Source organism: Setaria italica, chromosome V, assembly GCF_000263155.2.
Source record: "Setaria italica strain Yugu1 chromosome V, Setaria_italica_v2.0, whole genome shotgun sequence".
NCBI lineage: Eukaryota > Viridiplantae > Streptophyta > Magnoliopsida > Poales > Poaceae > Setaria > Setaria italica.
Genome location: NC_028454.1, coordinates 23,713,229 through 23,725,926, shown reverse-complemented (window position 1 = coordinate 23,725,926; position 12,698 = coordinate 23,713,229). Strand labels below are relative to the sequence as shown.

At 44.6% G+C, this 12,698-nt stretch overlaps 2 protein-coding genes and 1 pseudogene across 2 annotated transcripts; 1 reads left to right on the top strand and 2 right to left on the bottom strand.

The window, feature by feature from the left end:
* The window catches only part of LOC101771259, a 41,374-nt pseudogene that overhangs the window by 4,492 nt on the left and 24,184 nt on the right, over positions 1 to 12,698 (top strand).
* LOC101782711 lies at positions 76 to 2,786 on the bottom strand. The gene is made up of 2 exons (XM_004968815.2): positions 1,839 to 2,786; positions 76 to 516 (listed from the first exon to the last, which is right to left on the bottom strand). Coding segments are annotated over exons 1-2 (801 nt in total). The 5' UTR covers positions 2,639 to 2,786; the 3' UTR covers positions 76 to 515.
* Positions 10,411 to 11,268, bottom strand: LOC101773691. The gene has a single exon (XM_004971833.3). The coding sequence runs from the start codon at positions 11,257 to 11,259 to the stop codon at positions 10,411 to 10,413; it is 849 nt and encodes a 282-aa protein (XP_004971890.1). The 5' UTR covers positions 11,260 to 11,268.

Below are 12,698 nucleotides of genomic sequence, written 5' to 3'. Positions count from 1 at the left end.
CAAGCAGACGCTGAGATGACATCAAATCGAAACCCATCTTGGCTCATCAGAAAACCAGAGCGCATAACTGCCTAATGCAAAGATGGGAGGTTATAATAGCTTGCATACCAATGCGTAAAAGGTAATCGTATCTCCAGCTCATAATCTTTGAGAAAATAAAAGCCATAGTGAATAAGGGCTACATGCCTAGGAAATATTACAGTCATCCTTCGAGCATATCACCAGTAAGCTGCAGGAAACAAAAATGAACTGATCTCTAATGCCTGAAAGGAATTGACAGTCAACTTCGAGCATATCACCTTGTAGCAGGAAATTCTATTTGAGCAGTATATGAATTAACATTCTTTTGAAGCAGTAACCTAGCTTCTGTGGTTAACAAAACTGCTAGTTGAATATCTCTTCTTACAATCTAGAACCTTAAAGCTGATGCATCGAACATGACCTCCATAGTAACTTGTGATCAGGTACTTCAGAAAAAACAAGAACTGTCGACTTTTGTGGTTATGTCAACCTCATCTGCGTAAAAAGGTAGCAGAAATTTAATCACCAGGTAAACATTTGTATAATTTTCTGAAGAACACTTTTAAAAAGGTCAACAAGCAGATCAGTCATGAATTTTGCATGCAATATATGTATTTTGGACTACCTCAGAGACAGAATAAGATTCGCTCAATGTCATGTAAATTTTAATAAAACCAGAATAGAGGTTTGTCCATTAGTTAGTAGACAAAGAGTTCCCCAAGTACATAAAATTCACACGCGCGCGCGCATGCATGCATGCACACAGTCACACACAACACATACTATTTCCCAGCTTTTGCTTTTTCCACAAATTATATCTGGCATTATTGTTTATGCATTTCTCTGAAGTCTTAAGAAACTGCCATTTCTGTTTCAATTTATCATTAAGAAAAGGGAGCCTTCATGTTGTTAGAAATGTCCGATAGTGTCATACATAGTTAAATCAATTGAAAACCTTTTAGGTTTTTACTCATACATATTACACTACCAGAAAATTAATTAAAAAATGTACAATAATTTTATATATATCAGCAAACAAGACACTGCTCTGTTTTCAGTGAACTAGACCTTCTGCATCCATGAATGGAAGAATGAATTAATACAACCACACAGGACAGTAGAAATTTCTGAAAAAGTATATATGCAATTCAGAAGGTACACAAGGCAATGCCACATATTATTGTTCATTGGCAACAACAAATGGTTCTGCTAGAAGGATATATATCATTTATCCTACTCATTGGCAGCTTCTGTTATGCTTCAATTTATTGGACCCTAATAACTAATGAACTGGTCTATGGAAGAAACAAATCAAAACACAGCACAACTAGACACAAAACTAATTAAAATTGTGAAATTATATCATAATGTCACCAAACTCAGCATCTGTTCTGTTTTAGTGAACTGGACCTGACTTATGCATTGATCAAATTAATGAAGAATCAATAGAGCACACTAACGCACACAACACCTATTTTCTTATATTGCAAATTTATGTCAGCATTTATGCATGCAGTTGCACTGACATAATACTACCAACCCAGTTCATTGTCAACAACGTATAGCGTTGCACATGAAAATGTCCATTGATTCAGTGAGAAGGATATATACTACCAAAGCAAGAATTATTAGTGTTTTGATTTGCTGTACTAACTGATGGTGGTATTTAGTTGTGCCTAACAGATAAACTGATCAAAGGAGAAGGAAATCAAACAAGATGCACTCTACCTGCATACAAGTATACAATAGTCTGAATGATCCAATCCACCACATTCATGCATCTGATCTGAGGATGGGACGAGTGTAAGTTTGCTTACCATGAAACAGGAGATGCCTCCGCATCACCGGCGGCCATGTCCTGTGCCTCCTTCTCGATGAGAAGCCGCACCTTGGCGTGCAGATACACGCGGAGAGCTCGGAGACGAAGCCTCTCTGTCGCTGGCGGCGCCTTGTCCTGCAGCGCAGCGACTAGCCCCTGGTCTACCGCGCCGCAAGCCACGCGCATGACGACGGCCCTGTCCTCGGGGTGGCCGAGGCCGCACACGCCGCCCAGCGTCGCCGCGACCAACAGCTCGCGGACGAGCTGCCGCGTCTCGTCGGACTCCAGTCCGGGGACCAGGCTCTCGCCATCGATCACCGGGACGAGGCGGCGGTAGGCCGCGCTCCACCGCACCGACTCGTCCTGTCGCCCGTCGGCGAGGCAGAGGTGGTACGCGAGGGCGCGGGGGCGGGGGTCGAACGGCGCGTCGCGGGCCGCCTCCTCGTAGAGGCGCAGGGCTTCGTCGGCGCGGCCGTCGCGCGCGGCGAGGAGCGCGAGGAGGAGACGGAGATCGGCGGCCGCGGCGGGGTCGCCGCCCTCGGCGCGGTCGACGTCGGCGAGCGCGAGGTCGCGCTCGGCGCGGGCGCGGACGTCGCGGAGGTGCGCGCCGGAGAGCGGGTGCGCGCCGAGCAGCGCGGCCTGGAGGCCCTGCGCGGACTCGAGGAGCATGAGCCTCACGGACGGCACGAAGGGAGAGAGCTCCCTGGGCGGCGTCCACCTGGAGACGGCGTGCAGGGACCCCGCCGCCGCGGCGGCGAGGCCGAGGGCGGTGGCGCGGAGGAGGACGCGGCCGGCCATGGGCAGAGGGCGGAGGCCGGAGGGAGGTGGTATTGGGGTGGGGCCGTGGGGGTTTCCGTGTTTGTTGGCGAAGAATGGGAGGGGCTGCGTTGCGTGGCTTGCTTTTCTTGCTTGAAATCTCAGCGTGCAGCGTTGTGCCTGCTGGCTGCTGGACTAGTAGCTCCTCTGATTGGCCAGCCAACAGAGGTTGGCACTATTTCTAGGTCAACGAACGGAGAAATGGGAAATGCCAAATTTTCGGAACACTCCTCAGTCATTTTATTATCTTAAAGAAATGCTTGTTGCAGCTCCCTGTATTCCTGATTCCGCCCTTTTCAAAAGTCATTGAACAGACTCAAAAAGTTGATAAAATGAATTAGAATAGCAATTCACATAAATAATTTTGGAGTAAAAAACAAAATACATTAGACTGGCATGCCATTGTAATTAATTAGCTGATCCAGGAAACACTATTAGGTACCCAATTGTGTCCCTAATAAATTAACCTAGCTGATTAGTTTTTTTAAGAAAAAAAGAACAATGGAGATCAAACAGTTGTAACAAGATATTGGTTTACACTGGGATGAAAGATATCCTACCGAAGAGGTTGATGGTTCCATTTGTATTCGAATCTGGATATTCAACATCCATACTATATCCGAATCTGGGTAACCAAAGTTGGATATTTAATATGTAAATAGGACGAATATCAATATCCGACACATCTTGGCACTATTCGTATCCGAATTCGATCCGAGAAAACATAACTATTTGTATTCATATCATATATCTGTTCGTATCCTATTTGTTTCCACCCTAGTTTGGACTTTGGAGAGTGTATTTCAAACAAAATGGTACTGAGCAGTCCAAAAAGGATGTGGAAAGAAGGCATCTTCACAATCACACCCACACGAAGAGCTGCAACACGAAGCAGAGTCCATATAGTTTTCTCGGTGTTTTCATCCCTAGTTTGGACTTTGGAGAGTGCATTTCAAACAAAATGGTATTGAGCAGTCCAAAAAGGATGTGGAAAGAAGGCATCTTCACAATGACACCCAAACTGAAGAGCTGCAACATGAAGCAGAGTCCATATAGTTTTCTCGGTGGACGATGAATGTCGAATGTCGTTATGTCAGGGGAGCTCAGAAGGTGGCAAAATTTGGATAGCGTCGCATACAGTGACGTGGACCTGCTTTAATTTAATTTGTTAGCGATCAAAATTGGCAGGGACCTGTTTTAATTTGTTAGCGATCAAAATTGGTAGGTCTGGGCAAACCGGTCTAACCACACAACGATTTGGGTAATAAGGTAAATTAGACTTCAGCATTGCATAATTCTTCGAGACGATTAAAATGCATATGTAGAACATACAATTTGGAGTTCAAATGAGGGAGTTATTACTTCAGGAAGATATGCACCTAAGAAAATCAATCGGACCGGTTTGCTAGGGTGGTAAGATTGATTTTATCTATTTAAATCAAGTTAGGAGTTATATTTTGACAAGGGATTTGTAAGAGTTTCGATTTCTAATGGGGCAAGACCTCCCCTCCTTATAAATGTAAAGGGTCATAACTGATTGGGAGAATCTAATCAATCAAAAATCAATCTATTATTTATTTTTACTCTTTTCCTATTTGCCCATCTTTTCCGATCCCATGCAATATTCTTCTCTTGTCTCCACGGCATGAGGAGGCACTCAAACTAGCCTGCTGAGCCTTCAAGGCAACTCAAGGTGCACCTGCCCCGACTGGGTCCCTCCCAAGTGGACGTCCGCTGGTTCTTCACCAGTGATCCGGCAAAACTGGTCTAACTATCTTGCCAAACTAGTCCGACCGGTTTGGTGCAAGGTGCTGCAAGGAGATTCTTTGGGTACTTGTAACACCTCGTGTTAATGACAGCCTAAGTGTGTCAATGAGAAGTTAATGATGACTTTTGGAGCAAAAGGAGGGTAATTGACTCAAATTCAAATTTGAGCCGAATTTGACCGAAATTGCAATTTGGAATTTTAAATTCGGATAAATTTTGCAAAAATATAAAGTTGAGGCTTGAGGATGTTTAGAACTCAAAAGAATGCAGTTGGAGACTAATCCTAGTCTTAAACTCTTCAAGAATGCAACTAAAAAGGAAATCAACCGAATTACTATTCCCCATCCGAAAATATGCAATTCTGAAAATCATAATGAGTACCCAACTTTGGAATTAATTTCTGCCTAATTTTCCATATAAGTGGACAAAGGTGTCTGAACATTAGTGAAATATGGCCCTTAGACAAGCTTAGTGGGATGTTGTTGGCCAGAGAAAGTGGAGGAATCAAATTTAAAATGGGACTCAAAATCGGCAATTCAGCAGTTTTCAGCCAAGTTGTTGAAGTGATTTTTCCTAAGTCTGAAACAGCAGTGGATGACCATGTTTGGAGCAAGTTTCAGGGAAATCTAGTGCAAAAGGTATATGAGTTCATGTGCAAAATGGAATCTTTGTTAGTTGTAGAGCACGAATGGATGAGGGTTTAACTATATGGAGTAAGTTTGAGCTACTCAAATCGAGTCAAAAGAAGGGCAAATGGCCCTGTCGAAATGAATCAAAGTGATTCAGAACAGTTCAGTTGTGCCCACAATTGAGACTTAAAAATTTCAGCCCTAGAGTGTTTATCTCGGGTAGAGGCCAATATATCAATTGAAGTACTCGAGTTCCTCTACAAGTTTGTCTAAAGGACTTTCGGACCGTAGGATTTGAAATCGACCATTTTTGGAGGTCTAAATTTTGGAGTAAAAGAAGGGGAGGGGAAGCAGGCAGAAGCAGAGACGTGTCACCGTCGGCACTCTCGCCCGTCGTCCAGCGCGATGCATAGGGCCACCTCCGCACCACGCAAGCCTACAGCTAGGCCACGGTGGCACTCATGCACGCGGTAAAAATTTCGTATATGTACTCTCCCGCAGTTGCACTTATCCCTTTTACTGCGTCACTCTGTTTTTCACCCTCACGAACAGCACGGCTGAGCTTCTGCCGCCGGGCGATTTCCGCCGTTCCACTGCCTCCCACACCAATTCCTTCCACCCAAATCCCCACCAACACCTCGCCAACAACCGTGCCTCCCCGTTTTCCAATTCCCCGCCGGCGAGCTTCTAGTCACCGCCGTTTTCCGTCCGCCCGCTGCCATCACGGTGAGCTTTCCCTTGCCGCCATCCTCTCTCCATGTGGTAAGTCTTGGGTAAGTCCTCAGTTGCTAGGGAGCCTTAGGAGGAGTCAAGGGCCGTATTGGTGCCATTGTCGTGCTTGGCCACGGCCGGCCGTCGGCCAAGCCGCCCGCCGCCGTGGAGAGGCCAGCTCCGGCCGCCTCCCGGGGGGCCGCCGCCGCCCACGGGTGCGCCGTGGCCTGGGGGTGCCTCCCCGGCCCGGCCCTATCGCCGGCAAGGTGCCGGCCGTCGAGCCGCGCTGCCCCCTGTCGCGCCCTGCTTTTGGCGTGGGGGAGAAGAAGACCTGGCGCCAGGGGCCACGCGCTAGGGAAAGAGAAGAGGGAAAGGGTGGGCCGGCGGGTAGAACAGGAAGGGAAGGTAGGGTCGGTCCAGTGGGCCCAGCGCATGAGAGAGAGGGGTAGAAAGGAGTGGAGTTGGATAATCTTAGGTTTTTCCTTTTGTAGATAAATAGTGTAAATTCGGTTTTCACCATTTAAATCACAGGAAATTCTAGAAGTGTCCAAAAATAGTGAAACCAACTTTATTAGGATTGTTTTATTTTCCTTATGCATTAAAATTTTTAAACCTTAGGAAAATAATAAAATTTATGTATTTATTTAATGCCTTTTGATTAAGGTATTTAAATAAAAGCTTAACCTTTATTAAATGCATAAAATTTTGAATAATGTTTTCTTACTCACAAATTATTATTAATCTATAGGAATTAAGTTTTGAGATTAGAAAATAATTATAATGCTTTCTAAAAATAAAAGAAAAAGGCCTAAGATAGGTTAGTAAAGAGAATAAAAATGGTGGGTTAATCTTTATGGGTAATTTAGTGTTGGCTTACTACTTTATCAGGATGATAGCTTGTATAGTCACTAGTTGGCTTGCAACTTTATCATGAAGGAAAGTTGTATAGTCTTGTGTTCAAAAATTTGCATCTCTAACCCCTGCATGTACTAAATCGTAGACACCGAAGCTCCAGAAGGGGAATTCTTGGATTTATCTGAAGGACCTTGAGAGTTTGAGGAGATTGTTGAATTGATCCCTTGTGACGCCAGTCCGTCGAACAACGCTAACCTTTTTACAGATCAAGGCAAGCCCCGGTGCATCTATACCTATCTACTTTAGAGTTATTATTTCATGTGTCCAATTATTGGTTATTTTCCATATGAATGCATTAAGTCTAGGAGTTGATTGAAACCTATTCTTATGCATGATCCTACCTTGTTTAGAGAATATCTTTGCCACTTGTTCACTAATTAGTAACTATCCTATGCTTAGCAATGCTTAGATACTTCAAGCAACTTGGTTACTTAGCTCTAAGGTAAATTTTGGGTCATACATGTTAGTTAAGGAAAAATTAGCCTGGATATTTGAAATGCTGACAGAAGCTAGAGATGGTAGTTCTGTCTGCTAAGTTAAATTGGTTAAGGCCCGATTGTTGTCTTAACCTTTGATCAAGTGAGTTTCACCTGGTTGCTTACTGGGTATGGGACCAGTAAAGCCCGTAGTTGACTCTCTGATCGGGAATATTTCGTACCCGTGCTTGACGTGCTGGAGAATGGCAGGAGCGTAGCCTGAAACTCACATGGAGATCGGGCCAGATGTGGGGTCCCATGTGGCGGTGCGTTCCTAGGTTCGGGTAGTCATATTCCCAATATTTGGGTACGCTAATCGAAAGGTCGTTATGTGCAACCTGGACAATTGTACATAGTTGGTGGTCAGGGTGTTCTCCTGCAGGATGTAAATTGATCCGGATCACCGCAATTCTCGGTTATGAATGCACTTGATCACCGTTAAGCATCGTAGTGTAATCCAATTGAATGTAATGTTTTTCCAAGATTAAATATGTTGTATGACTTAGTTCAACTGGTTGCAAAAATATTTCTTTTCGCCATCTAGACTGGTCAGGTAACAAACTCAATCTGAAATAAAAAATAAAACTAAGGTTTCACTTATAGTAAGCTCTTTTCAGCAAAAATGTGAGTCAGCCAGTATACTAAACAACTATCATACAGTTTTGGAAAAACTATTATATTGATTAGTCGGGTTAGTCTTGCTGAGTACCCCATACTCAGGGGAATCCTTCGTTGCTATTTCAGAGCTGCAATAGGAGTCCGCCGAGGAAGAAGCCCCGAAGAACTAGGGTATTTTTACGAGTCTCACAATACCCTAGAAATAAAACTTAGATGTTTAACTTTCACCTGGACTCGTTTATGTTTTAAACTCTTAGAACTGCTCTGACCTGCATTATGAAGTTTGTTTCAACTATGGTCTGTAATAATTCGTACCTCAATATGTATGTAAAAATATAATATTTGTTGATACCTTCCCATCGTGGAAGCGATCCTGATGTATGGTAATGGGACACATCGTGGATGTTTCGAGGAGTCCTAGGGACACTCGACGAACTACCGGACTTATACTATTTTAAGCGCGTTTCGGATAATTGTTGTTCCGACAGCGATTAGACGCACTTAAACCAGTTTAAGTTGAGTGGTTTCGCCACAGTAGTGCATGTTTAAAATGCCCGAGTATTTGGCGCGGTACGTTTTCACGTCAACACAATCGATGTTACCTTGAGGTCAATTGGTCAAGGGCATTATGCATGGGGGTCATCAAGACAACATCGTTCGAGTAAGGAGAGGTGTCGTGTAGAGCATCGTTGGGACAATGGTCACTAGCAGAGATATAACTATGTAAGTATCTATGTGTGGATAAAGAAGAAACCTAGGAGTGGACTCATGACTCCTCGGTTCCACCCGATCAGACGCCTAGCACCAAGCGTGCTGTCATTAACCCTATCTGAACCTAGTCTACAAACACACGTATGTATGTTCTAATCCTTGCTTTGCCAGTAATCTTGGTTCTGGACGAAAGTGTGGCTGCGCCTTGCTAACTCAAAGTCACTGCAGGCGAATATAAAGTATAAACAATGGAAAATGACACCAGAAATTTGAAACGGCATAACATGCTGCTTTCCTTGCAGACCGCAACAGAAGTCATAAACAATGATTTAAACTTTTAGTGTACTAAGATTTGTAATCCTGAAAATTTGGAAGGGCAATTTTTTCACAGTATATCGATCCAAGCATCAAGACGTAAAGCCATCAAGTGATACAGCTTTCACATTACTGTCAACTCCTTGACTACTAAACCAGAGTAAGCAGTACTTTTGGATCAACCATTGGAGACCTTGGTAGTGCCAAGATAAAACTGAAAAGGTCAAACGACTATATTTGCATTACAGCATTGGTTTATGATAACAGCTACTGATAAGCACCTCACTGTGAATATTCATTCAGTGTTAACCAAGGAATCTTGTGACTTCGTCACCTAAATCTGAGTGGACTTCTGAAGACAATTCAGCTCCTGCAAGAACAACAATATTCTCTGTTTTCAGGACTAATGGGTCGCAATATAATACATTCAGAACAACAAATATGAAATATGCAGAAGAAAAACATTTGACTGAATTGCAAGTCATTCTTAACAGAATATTCCGTGCAAATTTGCACGCTACGCATGTTGTTGACATTCACACAAACTAGCAAGAAAATAAAAATATGAATAGCATGAGCTTTTTACTTTTGAATAATCAATCTTAACATACATGCGTGTTATTCATTATATAGCACATATCATTTACTGTGCTGTCAAAGTTTTCTAATACTAGAGCGAAATGTATGGCTAAACACTAATTGCAAGGTAATCAGAACTCTGCACTAAAAATATGACAATTCAGGTTAATGTGGACTTTGTAATCCTGAACACATTGAACAGAAAAATGAGCCTATTATGCCCCCATTAACTTTTGTAACAAGATCAGCAAGGTAAAATATGAAATAGTCATTGACATCTATCAAGCAAAAGTACCACTCACTAATGCACTAGGATACAACTTTTCAATGAATCACATTACAACCACCTCTGCAATTCTCAGACAAAATTGATGTGGCCTTTCCCTGGACCTCAATTATACACAGGAGTTGCATGTTTTCTTTCTATCTATTACAAGGGAAATACGATTGTTCCTGCACACAGCAGAATGCATTTCAAACAACTTACTGAATTCAGTTCCTAATGCAACCACACGAAATTGTTGCACTGCTCTCCTTAACAGGTAGTAAACTCCACCCAACTAAAGTTTCTTGCTGTTGCTCAAAAACAACACATAGGTGTCATGTTTTACATGGACGAATTGAATGAATACAGCTGCAATGGCAAAGCTAGATAGAGTTGCTTTATTTTTCACAAAAAAAGATAGAGTTGCTTTATTAGTCAAAATGCTTGGAATCAACAACTGCAAACTCTTTGGCATAAAAACATGTAGAGCCCACCAACTTATTCATCACCTAAATGGACACTATATCAACATATTCAAATTTATCAGATTGATTTTACTTCAAACAAGCTCAACGAATCAACGATCATGGCATGGAGGAATTCACCGATTCACACGAGCAATAAAAGTTATTACTGAGTTAGCAACACATCAAACACTGCAGAAAACTGCAGGAACCTACGATTGGCTGCATCCAATAGCATGACATGACTGAATCAAGGTATCTGAGTGAAATTATCGAGTATCATCTCACCTAGGCTAGGCGGTAGCTACGTTGGGGTGGCGCCCTGAGATCCCTCCAGTGGTGCTGACCCATCATCTCTGCGTAACTTCCTCGCCACGATGCCCCGCAAGAATGCGATCAACGCCAACACCTCGAGCCTCTCCGACAGATCGCCGTGCTTAAAAATGGACCACATCGACATCTCCACCAGGCCTAGCGTGCTGACCAGGGCCAGCTCCTTCGAGCCCGCCACGGCGCGCGGCGCGGAGCCGAGCGTGGAGACAAGGACGGCCTCCACGAACGGCATCTTGTGCTCGAAGCGGGAGAGGTCGGGCACGGCGGCGTCGCGGAGCCACCGGGCCCCGTCCTGGTGCCGGCCTAGCACGTGGCAGAGCGCGGCGGCGTAGAGGCGCGCGGTGGTGTTGCCGGAGTGCTCCGCGGCGAGGCGCGCCATGGCGTCGAGCGCGTCCTCGAGGCGGCCGTCGCGCGCGTCGAGGAGGGCCACTTGGATCCGGGCCGGCACCACCTGCCCCGCCGCGGCGTCGCCGTGGCACTCCGACTCCGCGGACAGGATCTGCGCGTTGAGGAAGTCGCGGCCCTGGCGGAGCGTCCCGGGGTAGAAGGGCGCGCAGCGCAGGGCACCCGCGAGGAGCGCCTGGGTGGCGTCGACGAGGAAGGAGGCTGGTGTAAGCATCGCGTTGAGCTCGCGGAGGCCCGGGTGCGCGCGGACGAGGGCGAGGTGGCCGGTGGCCTCGGCGGGGCCGACGGGCGTCGTCGGAGAAGAGGAGGGAGAGGCCGAGAGCGGGAGGGGCGAGGAGGGGCTACACGAGACGGCCGAGAAGAGGCTCCCGGCCGCTGCGGCGGCGACGGCGGCGGGGCGGAGGAAGTGCGACATGGCCGGAGCAAGAGCAGGCGAAGAGGTTTGTGTTGTCGCTATGTGCGTGCTCGTGGCTTTTGATTCTCCTGGGTGGGGCCGGAGCTGAGCGGAGTTGGGGGACGACTTGCGTGTGCGCGCACCACCTAGGACGGGTGCCTGACGCCTGAAGCCAAGTGAGCAACGGAACAGAACAAGAACGATTTTTATGCCGCTCGACATGTTCAATCGGCAATTAGGCTGAGCTAGCTTGCTAGACTTTGATGATTGAGTTTCATAATATATGGTTGCTCGATCACGAAAATAAATTAATCTAGTAGTGGCGTAGCTCAATTGATTAGATTTCTTATGGCCAATATATCTACTGTGTTCAAATCTGTGACTCTGATGATGTACAAGCTAAGTAAGGTTGTAACTTTATCAATATTAAGATTTGTCAACACAAACCTTTATTGTGTTTTTTTTAATTTTTTTAAAAAAACTACTAAATATGTTTATTTCTATCTCACTTAGAAGAAACAAGGATGAACTTGATAATTTGAGAAAACATCTGAATTTTGAGGAACCGATGATTTTTAGAGGAGGTACGAGCAGGCACAGGCTCCACCTATACTACCGATTTTTCAAAACTTGCACTATGCAATACACATCTGGTTAAATAATCCATCAGAGCATCTCAACAGTCCCTCTATCCAAAGTTTAGAGGGAAGTAAAAAAACACACTTTAGCAGGTCCTCCACTTGCTGTGGTCTTCAAAAATCCCCCTCCACCCTCCTTTCCTAGGGATCTCTAGGGAACCCTCTATTCATAAGGGTTATTGCTGGAGTTGGTGGTATTTTTGCGGTCCTGGAAAAATAGAGAACCCCATTTGACCTTTCTAGAGTTGGTGGTATTTTTGTGACCTCGAAAAATAGAGAATCACATTTGACCTTTAGGAACTTTGATTTAAAGACTATTGCTAGAGTTGCTCTTCCTTACCGGCTGGTTTCTAATTTTATTTTATCTCGCCTACATTTCCTAAAGCACCATTACGACACTGATCTATATTGTGTTGCTAAAGTTTCAAAACTTGGCATTTTCTAAAAACTTTTGGGAAAAACTAGTAAACTACTATTGTCACTTGCATGTGGCAAATGACGAGGTACGCAGCGTTGGATAAAACTGAAACCAATTAGCATTGTCACTGGAGCGACCTATAATCGTAGGAGCAGTATGTAATCAGAACTCAGAAGTAACATTTCAAACGTTGCCACCAATGCTTGCTGAACATTATATTTCAGAGAAACGAAAAGCATACTCATGTTGCTGCTCCCTTTCAAGCATATCACCACCAATAACCTGTAGGATATGTAAGTGTGATCTCTAATAACCGATGCAGTTCTGAAATGAACAGACATGTGAAGCTGTAACCTAGCTTCTGCCAACAAAACCCGAAGTAGAATTAACATTGCTGCTTCCTA